Genomic DNA, 12,194 nt, shown 5'->3' with positions numbered 1-12,194 from the left:
ATCAGTGTTCTCTGAGAGGGATAACATAATAGAGCCATAACATTAATATTCCCTGGGAATGTTTTAGAAATACAGATTCTTAGTTCATCCTAAACCCACTGAGTTAGAATCTCTGGCAGTGGAACTCAGTAATCCTTGGGGTATTTTGTAGTTCTTTTTAATTTATATGGTTTTCGTTTGGTAGCTGACCTGGAACATAAGTCCTCCCACCTTAGACTCCTAAATGCCTGTTCCTATTAAACCCAGCTACAGTCTTTGTTTTTAATGTGCTTAAGGTAATTATTATGATACGTCCTAAATTTGAGAATTCTTTGTTCTTCGTAAGCATGCCCAACCTTCTGACTTTGTAACAAACATGTTGTCTACAAGGTTCACACTAAAGAACCGCACAAACAAGTTAGAAAACGAAATCACACTCCAAAGAATTTATAATGTTTGAAGTAGATTTACAGTTTTGTTTGCATCTCTATTCGCTGCTGTCCACAGGTTAGACACACTTGTCGGCCCATTTATGCTTCCAGAGGATACCTGTAGGTTGACACTTGTATCTAAGAAAGGAAACATAGATTCCCCAATTGATTTCTTAGTTACAAAGAAATGTGCCGGCACTGTACCCTGCAGTGGGGCAGTTCCAGCTCTGAGGCAGTGTTGATGCGGTGTGTGAGGAGCATGGAATATACTGGGCTGTGCAGTTATCCCAACAGCGGTTCTCAGGTAAAAGAGATACACTGGCTGCATGTTCCAATTTTCATTTTAAAGGGATAGCAGACGGGAATTAGTTTTAATAATATATGTTACTTAATGCACTGTGCCCTAAATTAGTATCATTTCAACATGTGCTTGATAACTATGGGTGGCTAGTGACTTTAAACAGCAAAGAAATAGTAAAATTTTACTATATCCTTATAGGCTATAAATGGATGCTTTATTAAATGTTTATCATATAACCAATTAGTTCTACTTGTGTAATCTTATATAGTTTAACTACAGATGGCTTTTTTTTTAAAATTAAGCCTAACTTATACATTCTGTAAGGATAGGACCTTGATTTCTTGTTATTGGCCATTTTCTTTGGAGTTTAAAACCTAAAAAAGTCTAAGAAATGTTTTCCATAATGTGATAAAAGTTGTGTATCTAAGCATTCTGCTGATTATGGGGAAGTGTTAGTCTGAATTTTCTGTGCAAACTAAGATGACCAATTTGAACAGCTCACCTTGAAAAGCAAAGTGCATTGCCAGTTAGCTGCTTTGAAATAATAACCCTAAGTAAGTTGATTTTCTTAAGTATTTGTTTTTATATCGGTATTTTAAATACAAACTTCTCCAGACATGAACATTTGACCGAACCTGATGTTTAAGCATCTCCCTCAGACAGACCTGTTTAAATGCTCTTTCCTCCAGGACCTTAGTTAGGACAAGTTAGCATGTCTGTAAAACCTCTACTCCAGTGGGCTTTCTGAGAGGATCATCACATAGTACATGCATAGGTGTTACACACTCATGTTGTATGTCATACTGTAATCTTTCTTAAAGAAATGTCCAGATTTGAATTTCGGCCAGATAGCCTTATATTGGAGACTTTATTTTGGGATTTTAGGAAATAATTGTTTCTTGGGGTATAGTTCAGACTTCATTAAGTTTTTAAATTTTAGTATTTTTAAATTCTTTCTTTAACATAAGTAAGTAAATTTTTAAGTTAAATGCTAAGTTATAATGGAAAATTATGGATTTCACTGCTTGCTTTAAATAATCATAATTTTATTTTCTTCACATTGTCATGGAACATTTTTAAGTGTAATAATTTAAGTGTAACCAGTTAAGTCATATAACTTCAGAATTTTGGAAGATTTTAATTAGACTTAATATTTTTTTGTTAGCCCATCTTTTTCTAACACAGTCATGTGTATTGTCTTGTTGCAGTTAAAGTATCAGAGGATCTTGGAGCGTCTAGAAAAGGAGAACAAGGAGCTGAGAAAATTGGTACTGCAGAAGGATGACAAAGGCATCCATCATAGGAAACTTAAGGTACTTTATCTTAATTTGGTAGTTGTCAGAACTTTGGCATTTGACATCATGTATTAAATAATAAATTTTTAGTTTATCTTCTTTTAAAAATATTGTTTGGGTGATTTGCCTGTATGCCTATGTACCGCTTGCCCGGTGCCTATGGCAGCCAGAAGAGGGTAGATTCCTTAAAACTGCAAGTACAGGTGGTTGTATAAGCTGATGGGTGGCTGCTGGAAATTGAACCTGAGTTCTCTGGAAGAGCAACCAGTGTTCTTAACGAATGGGACATCTCTCTATCTTCTAAGTGATAAAACTTTTAAATAATGAAGTGTTTTATTGCCTTTTCATCCTAGCCAGTGTAAATATTTCATAAATTATAGTTTCTAAATTCATCATATAGCATACCCATAAAATTTTCATATTTTAAGAAGACTTTCTTATGAATCAATCTATTTTTATAAAATACCTAGTTTATCTTCAGGCTTAATTTTCCATATCTATAAAATTGGGATTCTTTTAAAGGCTTTTTAAAAATTATTGTGCGTGTTTACAAATACACATCTGTGCCAGTACCAGAGAGAGATGGTGAGTGCAGGGCAGGGAGCAAATCTGTGAGGTGGCTCTTTCCCCTTCCCTGGACTCCAGGAACTGAGTTCAGGTCACCAGGTTTGCATGGTATTTGCCTTTACTTGATGAGCATCTTGGCTGCCCCAAATTAGGATTATTCTTAAGTAGTACTCGCCACTGTTGCCTCACTGGTATTTCCACTTCAGTTTGTCTTCATTTTGGAAATTTAACATTTATTTTCCAAGGTAATTTTCTACTACAGAAACTAGAATAAATTTTTAAAAATAAGTGTATTTTGGTATTATTGTCACCAGCATATTGTTAATTACCACTATCAATGAACAAAGTCTACTATCACCACAGACTCAGCCAGATGTATTAAGTTGACATGGTTCTTTTAACTTGAAGGTTTAGTGCTATAATCAGTGTCTGAGAAAAAGTGAACATGAGTTGCTGCAGCATAGAGGATCATGGCGAATGTTCTAGAACCAAGATCCAAAGATGTCATTCTAGTTTAATAAAATGATTTAGTAGCTTTGGCTCTAAATCATCACCACCCAGTGCACGAAAGCCTGACTGTCTTTTTTTTTTTTTTTTTTTTTTTTTTGGATGTTTCGAATATAAAGATAGTGTTCCTCTGTGTAGCTTTGGAGCCAGTCTTATAGACCAGGCTGGCCTTGAACTCACAGAGATCCGCCTACCTCTGCCTCCCAAGTCTGGGTTTAAAGGCGTGCGCCACCGCTCAGCAAGCCTGACTGTCTTTACAAGTGCTGCTTGATCACTGGAAAGTCCTGCTCAAGTGTTAGGAAAAACAGAGAGCTCCCTTACAAATGGCGTTTTTCCTCATAAGATACAATGGTAATGAAAAGTGTGCATTTTTAGGCAGATGTGAGAGCAGCTGTCTACATTTAGGTGTTTCTGTATATTAAGAGTCAAAACTATCATAATGCTCCGACCTTAGTAAATGCTTAGTGGTTACCCTTTTTCTCCCTAAGATATTTTACTCGACACTGTGGCATCCAGAATGCCGTGCTCCATCCTGGTCTCCAGAGAAAAGCAATCCAGGACCTTTGTCCTTTACTCGCATTGCAGCCCTTGCCATTCTCAGGGTACCTAGATCCTCTGCTACTTTACTGGCTTTCCTGACCCTCAGCCCCGCCTCTGCTTTGTCCTCTGGCTCTCACGTGTCCTTGTTTCCTGCCCTCTCTCTCCACTCTGTTGTTGTTTTGTTTTTTCAAGATAGGGTTTCTCTGTAGCTTTGGAACCTGTCCTGGAAACTACCCCTTGTAGATCAAACTGGCCTTGAACTCACAAAAATCTTTTTGCCTCTGCCTCCAGAGTGCTGGGATTAAAGGCGTGCTTCACCACCGCCCAGCTTCTCTCTCCACTCTGTCATGTGCTTTCCCCCTCTCCTGTCATTCTCATACACCCTAGACTGACAGAGGGTAGTTTCTCTGTCAGTTGGTCACCTGACCCCTTATTTGACATTTATGATATTAGTAGTTAGCTTGTTAATGTTAATGAACTTTCCCTTTTACTATCTAATTAGATTATGAAATCCTAAATTAATGAACTTTTTGTTAAGTCAATATATTTCTAAATAAAATGAAGAAGTGGAATTTTTATTCTTATACTGGTTTTACTATGAAAATATATTTATGTAATTAGAAAAAGCAGTGCAAATTTGAGTTTATCCTCTTGATATATATGCAGTGTATTTATTGTTTGATTTTTTTCACTGGGTTTTATTAATTTTAATTTTTTTGCAGAAATCTTTGATTGACATGTATTCTGAAGTTCTTGATGTTCTCTCCGATTATGATGCCAGTTATAATACACAAGATCATCTGCCACGGGTAAGGGGAAAGTAAACACTGTCACCAGGAAAGTGTTCTCCCCATGTCTTACTAACTCCCGCGTTCCCGAGATGTCTTAAACACTAAGCATGGCTTGGCTCCTTATTTGAGGGACTATAAAAGCAAATATGTGTTTTGAAAGAAGGCTGTCAGATATTTACCCTTATACATTCTTTATCATGTTAAAATACCTAGGCAAAAAATTAAACATGTGGATGAAATTTAGTTGGATAGGATCCAAAGTGTGTTGGTAAAATGTAAACTGGCTATGAAAAGTATTTGTGGAAAGTTAATGATCTATTTTAGAAATAACTCTTTATTAGCATAGTTTTCAAAAATAAAAATTTGACTATAATTAATGGATCCAATCAATGCTTCTGCTGTGTGTGTCTTCAGAGTGCCTACATGTGTCAACCCTCATTCTTTTTAGAAAAAAAAATCACTTCTTTTGGCTATAAATATCTAAGAGATTGTTTTAGGTGATGGTATCAGAAAAATACTAAGAACTGTCGTTTGTCTTGTGATTAGGTTGTTGTGGTTGGAGACCAGAGTGCTGGAAAAACAAGTGTGCTGGAAATGATTGCTCAAGCACGGATATTCCCACGAGGGTCCGGGGAGATGATGACACGGTCTCCCGTGAAGGTAGGAGAGGAGACCTTAGGGAAGGTGCCACTCGGTGTTAAAGTGAAGACGTAGCTTCCTCACTTCACTTACGGAAGAGGCTTCTTAGCATCTGGAATCATTCCCACTGTAGGAATTAGTGCAGGCACAGCCAGGGGCACACGTGTGCAGAGCTGCGAGAGTAATGAAGGGAGAGTGGTGGAAAAGGACATCTGAGGCGCAGTGGCTGTCTAGGTGATGCTGTGAGTCCTCTTGAAGGTGTTTGGAGTAGGTCACAGAGGCGAGAAAGAGAATGTGAGTATTGGAAGAGGAATCAACGAATGTAGATAATTTCCTATAGTATTTATATGCTGATTATCATGATCTGTTAAGCTAGAAAAAATGATAACAGGAAACATTGCGAGAACATAGTCAGTGAAGTAAAGGAGACTTGTATCAGTGTGTGTGTGTGTGTGTGTGTGTGTGCTTATTGCCCATATACCAAACTACTAGCAACTCCCCAGTGGAGACAGGAAGAATATAAATACTATAGACTGTTTTATTAAGCAAATATTTGTACATGAATAATAAAAACCCAGAGACAGATATTGTCTCGATCTAAAGATGAGAAAAACAAAGCAGCCAGGCACTGGCCCTTACCTCTACCTCAGACTGAAAATGGGCGATCCTGCCTCCAGGAATCCTCAGAATGAGACTGAGCATGAAACCTGTCTCCTCCCATCTTATATTCCTCTCTAGTGCTGGGATTAAAGGCGTGCACCACCACTGCTGGCCTCTATGGCTAACTAGTGTGGCTGCTGGCTTAAACGTGTATGCCACCACTGCCTGGCATGTATGGCTGACTAGTCTGGATGCTTTGCAATGATCTTCAATCAAGCTTTATTTATTAAAACACAGATACTATACCACTATAAATATTTATTCAGCTCTTAATATATGCCAGCATTGATGTACCAGGCATGTGCAACCTTTTGACATTGTGGTATTTGTATTAGATACAAAACACTTGAGACCCGTGTTACCAAATTAGTAAATAAATAAGTATCTCAGTGTTTAGTTAAGTTTATGGTTTGACGTTGGGCCACATTCATAGTTATTCTAGGGTACATGTAGCCCACAGGCCACAGTTCGGATAGACCTGGCTTTAGACAGGTGTACAGTAAATTAAAGAAGATTCTTGCCATAGGCATAATAAATATCTAAATATTACACTGTTTAGAACATTAGAAATGGAGCCAGTGGGGGTGACAGGATGCCTGTAGGTGGTATAGCTAAGGTGGCATTTGGACCAAGATTTACAGAAAGTTAGGGAAGTAGTCATGTTGCAGTCTGGTACAATTAAGTTCCGAGCAGAGACTAGCTGTGCACAGCTCCTGCTGTGGTTGGGGGATGATCCTGTTTGAGGAAAGGAAGGAGACCAGTGTGATGGGTCATAGTGAAGAATCCTCAGTACAGTCGGAGAGATGATGGATGGCAGGGAGAAGCAGATCATTAGGACCTGCCAGGCCAGTTTAGAGAGTGTGGTTTTTATCTAAAATAAACTGAGAAGCCAATGAAGTCCTGAGTAGAGTTCTATTACCTTTTCAAAGGCTCTGCTGCTGTGTTGGAAAGAGATGTTAGTAAGTGGGTCACACCACAGAGGGCAGATGAAGGGCAGTTGGATTAGATGATACTTGGATACAGGAAGTATTAATGAGGGTGAAAAGAATTGATGGGCTCATGAAACAGTTTTAGAGTAGAACCAACAATACTTCTTGACAGATTGATAAGAGACCAATCATCAAGGACTTGGGTTTCAACCTGAACAGATTAGAGGATGTTAGAGTTTGCATAGAAACATGTAGATAGGTCCAGTTTGGGAAAGATGTTCCAGGGTTTGATATTTTTGCTAAAGGGAGATAATAAATAGGTATCGGGATGTACACATTTGGGAAATGGTCTGGACTGGAGACATAAATTTCAGAACTAAAATGAAATATCTACTGGATAAGATCTCAAAGGAGTGAGTGGGCATAAAGACACAGGAACATGAGAGGGTCAGCCAGTGCCGTGGAAGTAGAACCAGAACCATAGCAGGAAAGAAGTATCAAAGAGGAAGGGACCTGAGGAGCAAGGGAAGACTGAGCACCAGTCGCTCAGTTTACCATGGGGCCAACTCAAGTGCTGGGTGCTATGAAGGCCTTTTGCTTGCTGCTACCTTGTGGTGAAATAAATCACCAGGTTATCAACTGTTAAGAGAAGGGGTGAAGATCTTTTCCCATTCTGTAGGCTGCTGTTTTATCTTATTGACCGTGTCCTTTGCTTTACAGAAGCTTTTCAGTTTCAAAAGGTCCCATTTATTAATTGTTTCTCTCAGTGTCTGTGGTGCTGGGGTTATATTTAAGAAGTGGTCTCCTGTGCCAATGCGTTCAAATGAACTTCCTACTTTCTCTTCTGTGAGGTTCAGTATGGTTGACTTTATGTTGAGGTCTTTGATCCATATGGACTTGAGTTTTGTGCATGGTGATAGATATTGATCTATTTTCATACTTCTGCATGTTGATATCCAGTTACGCCAGCATCATTTGTTAAATATGCTTTCTTTTTTCCATTTTATATTTTTAGCTTCTTTGTGAAAAATCAGGTGTTTGTAGGTGTGTGAATTAATATCCGTGTCTTCGATTTGATTCCATTGGTCCTCCTGTCTGTTTTTATGCCAATACCAGGCTGTTTTCAGTACTATAGCTCTGTAGTAGAGTTTGAAGTCAGGGATTGTGATGCCTCCAGAAGTTCTTTTATTGCACAAGATTGTTTTGGCTATCCTGAGTTTTTTCCTTTTCCATATGAAGTTGAGTACCGTTCTTTCGAGGTCTGTGACAAATTTTGCTGGGATTTTGATGGACATTGCATTGAATCTGTAGATTTTGGTAATATTGCCATTTTTACTATGTTAATTCTACCTACCAAAGAGCATGGGGGATCTTTCCACTTTCTGGTGTCTTCTTCAATTTCTTTCTTCAAAGATTTAAAGTTCTTGTCATACAAGTCTTCCACTTGTTGGTTAGAGTTACTCTGAGATATTTTATGCTATTTATGGCAATTGTAAAGGGTGATGTTTCTCTGATTTCTTTCTCAGCCCATTTATCATCTGTGTACAGGAGGGCTACTGATTATTTTGAGTTAATCTTTTATCCTGCTACATTACTGAAAGTGTTTATGAGTTGTAGAAGTTCCTTGGTAGAATTTTTGGGGTCACCTGTAAGAACACATTTGCATAGGAGACCACTTTCTAAATATAACCCCAGTAGCACAGACACTGAGAAAAACAATAAATGGGACCTCCTGAAACTGAAAAGCTTCTATAAAGCAAAGGACCTGGTCAACAAGACAAAACGGCAGCCTACAGAATGGGAAAAAGATCTTTACCAACCCCACATTGGACAGTAGACTGATCTCCAAAATATACAAAGAATTCAAGAAATTGGTCATTGAAAGAACAAATAATCTAATTTAAAAATGGGGTACAGACCTAAACAGAGAACTCTCAACAGAGGAATCTAAAATGGCTGAAAAACTCTTAAGGAAATGCTCAACATCCTTAGCCATCAGAGAAATGCAAATCAAAACAACTCTGAGATTCTATTTGACACCCATAAGAATGGCCAAGATCAAAAACACTGTTGACAACTTATGCTGGAGAGGTTGTGGGGAAAGGGAACACTTCTGCACTGCTGGTGGGAGTGCAAGCTGTTACTGCCCCTTTGGATTTCAGTATGGCGATTTCTCAGAAAATTAGGAAATAACCTTCCTCAAGACCCAACAATACCACTTTTGGGTATATATCCAAAGGATGCTCAATCGTACCACAAGGATATGTGCTCAACTATGTTCACAGCAGCATTGTTTGTCATAACCAGGACCTGGAAACAACCTAAATGCCCCTCGACCGAAGAATGGATAAGGAAAATGTGGTACATTTACACAATGGAGGACTACACAGAAGATAAAAATAATGAAATCTTGAAATTTGCAGGCAAGTTGATGTATGGAGCTAGAGCTAGAAAACATGATATTGAGTGAGGTAACCCAGACCCAGAAAGACAGTTATCATATGTACTCACTCATAAGTGTTTTTAAACATAAAGCAAAGAAATTCAGCCTACAAATCACAATCCCAGAGAACCTAGACAACAATGAGGACCCTAAGAGAGACATATATGGATCTAATCTATATGGGAAGTAGAAAAAGACAAGATCTCCTGAGTAAATTGGGAGCATGGGGACCATGGGAGAGGGTAGAAGGGGAGAGGAGAGGCAGAGAGTAGAGAGGGGAGCAGAGAAAAATGTGTAGCTCAATAAAATCAATGTTAAAAAGAGAGTGAAAAAGGAGGAGATTGAGGCAGGAGAACAAAAACAAAATCTTTCTAAGAGATTGTGTTAACTCTACTGATAAAGTTGAGTAAAATGAAGATGGATTAGTCAGACTGAAGTCACCAGTAAGGCTATGGGCATAAATTTAAAGTGAATCTGTGGTTGGGAGATTGGTTATTGTTTTTCTTTCACATTCCTCTGATAGAGGTCAAGATAAAGTAATTCAGAATAGAAAATTGAAATCACCAAGAAGTATGCTCAGAATTGTGATAGAAAGTGAGACAGTGAGACTGGTATTAAAGTCTCCAAGTGATGTCTGAGCGGAACTGCAACCAGGTGGAGTGTTGGGCAGCAGGTGTGATTCACAGTATTCCTTGGAGTTTGACTGTGAGTTGGACCATATTTTGTCTTAGTGGTTCCTCCTTCATCAACTGGCCGTATTTGGTGAGCATTTATTATACACCGATGGGAGTCTACTGTACTTAATGTAGGGGAAGCCCAGGGTGGACTTGTGCTTATATCATGCTCAGTAATCATTATAAAGACATTGGGAGTTCATCTTTCACTCTGATACAAGTATCGTAATTCTAGAGTGTCATTTTTAACAAAATCTCAGTCATTCCGTTTTAACAATAAAGATTCAGAAGCCAGATGCTGGGGTGAAAACCTGCTGGCTCAGAGAGACAGAGAAAGCACCCAGCTGACCTTCCTTCTCTGCTGATATTCCAGAAAAAAGACCTTCCTCCTACACCATCTCAAGCAAGACTCCTCCGACTCAGTGTCCCTCTCTTCTGCTTCCTGTTTGTGTCTCTCTCTCTCTCCATCCTCCTGACTTCCTCTTACCCTCTATGTTTTTTTTATGTTTACTTCCTGTCATCTGGTTGCTTTTTCCACCTCTTGACCTATGGTTAATTTTATTTAATCCTGTTTACAATAAATAAGCAGAAAGCTCTTGTATTAAAGGTGTGTGCGAGGCCTGAGCCATACCGCAACTAGAAACGGGATTTTTCAGTAAATAAGGCAATCTCAGGGTTGACAATGTGATCAAATATTCTTCTCCAATAGGAGAGCTTCAGAAAAGTAATGGTTCTGGAAGGAGATTGCCTTCAAATAGACAAGGCCGTTAGCCTTCTGTTCACCAGGACTCTTACTTACTTCTTGATGTAGGAGTCCTATTTATGTCTCCTCAGAGCAGTGAAATTGGCAAATCTGGACTTAGCATTTCAGCTTCTTTACCCCAGCTTCCTGCTTGGTTTCTAAATATCCCTGTCTTGAAGGGACATTGCACATAAGATAAAGAATTCATTTTAGGTGATTCATTTCTGTAGCTCATTTGCTAAGATCTTGGCACCTGAGATAATAGTTGTGCTTAAAAGCCTGAATTCCATTTGTTTATTTGTTTGTTTGTTTGACAGTGCAGTTGCTATAGAGTTTAAGCTTCTCGCTTAGCCCTTTGTCTGCACCACAAATAGGCAAGTACTCAAGGAAAAGTGGCCTGCGCACAATCCACCTAAGGCCTCTGGGATGGGATGCTTAGACCAAGCCGCCATAGTCACTTTCAGCATTGGTCTTTGTTTTCTTGTGTAAAGCTTGATTTATTTCAGGGAAACAAATACATTTTCTTTTTTTTCTTTTTTTTTTTTTTTTTGGTTTTTCCAGACAGGGTTTCTCTGTGGTTTTGGAGCCTGTCCTGGAACTAGCTCTTGTAGACCAGGCTGGTCTCGAACTCACAGAGATCCACCTGCCTCTGCCTCCCAAGTGCTGGGATTAAAGGAGTGCGCCACCACCACCCGGCTTAACAAATACATTTTCAAAGTAAAGCAGTATAATTAGGATACCCTGAAATGTGTAAACCTAAGATTAAGGAATATTGAGTTTAGACACTTGTAAAATGACTCACTGTCACTGCATATTGTTAAATAATCTATCCTGATACTCCCCTAAGAAGCCTGCAGTGAATCCTGCCAACCAGGGTCAGTCTGTGGTTCCGGACCTTCCACCACACTCTTCCTTTCTGTGTGGAGTGAGCCCTGAAGCAGAGAATGTCAGGCCTGTGTGTCTCCATCTCTAATAATGCTATATAGCTCATGTATTGAGGAGTGGTAACCAAATGAACTATCCTCTCCCTGAATTCATCTCAAGTCAAGCCTTGGCTTCTCTTTGAATTCTTCAAGTTGTAGAGGGGCAGTTTCTCTGCTTGGTGTCTGCAGAGCATTGCCTGGCTGGGGAGGCCAGCAGCACCCTAGGTCATAAAAGACAGAGAACCACCAGTCTCACTGCCCGGTGTCAGTATGGCATCACACACAGCACAGAGCAGCCGTGTTAACAGCACCTGAGTATAGCATAAAGGCTCCGTGATTGACCCTGTCTGGACTGTGCGGGTGCCGTGAATTAATGTTAGCTGTGAATGCATCTTATGTTTCTGTCCTTTCAGGTGACTCTCAGTGAAGGTCCTCACCATGTGGCCTTGTTTAAAGATAGCTCTCGGGAGTTTGATCTTACCAAAGAGGAAGACGTAAGTAGAATTCAAATCAGGTTCATCTCTGTGACTTTATGACCCCTGTGTGGTCTTAGACAAAGAAATGAAATATTTGACATTAAGATGGTCTTAGGACTTTGTTCTTCTCCATTAATAGCTTGCGGCATTAAGACATGAAATCGAACTCCGAATGCGGAAAAATGTGAAAGAAGGTTGTACTGTTAGCCCTGAGGTAAGAGAAGCAGTCATTTGAGCCATGATGTGGAGACAGGAAAGTTTATGGATAGTGATGATTAATATGGATGTAGTGTTTAG

At 39.2% G+C, this 12,194-nt stretch overlaps 1 protein-coding gene across 4 annotated transcripts in view; it reads left to right on the top strand.

Moving 5' to 3' along the window:
• The window catches only part of Opa1 (OPA1 mitochondrial dynamin like GTPase), an 83,250-nt gene that overhangs the window by 22,972 nt on the left and 48,084 nt on the right, over positions 1–12,194 (top strand). For all 4 annotated transcript variants that reach the window (XM_057764136.1, XM_057764137.1, XM_057764135.1 and 1 more), the window contains 5 exons: positions 1,920–2,024; positions 4,343–4,429; positions 4,958–5,071; positions 11,835–11,915; positions 12,037–12,111. In XM_057764136.1, coding sequence (XP_057620119.1) covers positions 1,920–2,024; positions 4,343–4,429; positions 4,958–5,071; positions 11,835–11,915; positions 12,037–12,111 — 462 coding nt within the window. The remainder of the gene's footprint in view (positions 1–1,919; positions 2,025–4,342; positions 4,430–4,957; positions 5,072–11,834; positions 11,916–12,036; positions 12,112–12,194) is intronic.

The sequence above is a fragment of the Chionomys nivalis genome, chromosome 3 (assembly GCF_950005125.1).
Source record: "Chionomys nivalis chromosome 3, mChiNiv1.1, whole genome shotgun sequence".
In the NCBI taxonomy this organism is placed as follows: Eukaryota; Metazoa; Chordata; class Mammalia; order Rodentia; family Cricetidae; genus Chionomys; species Chionomys nivalis.
The sequence above is the reverse complement of the archived record's forward strand: the minus strand, read 5'-3'. Positions and strand labels throughout refer to the sequence as shown.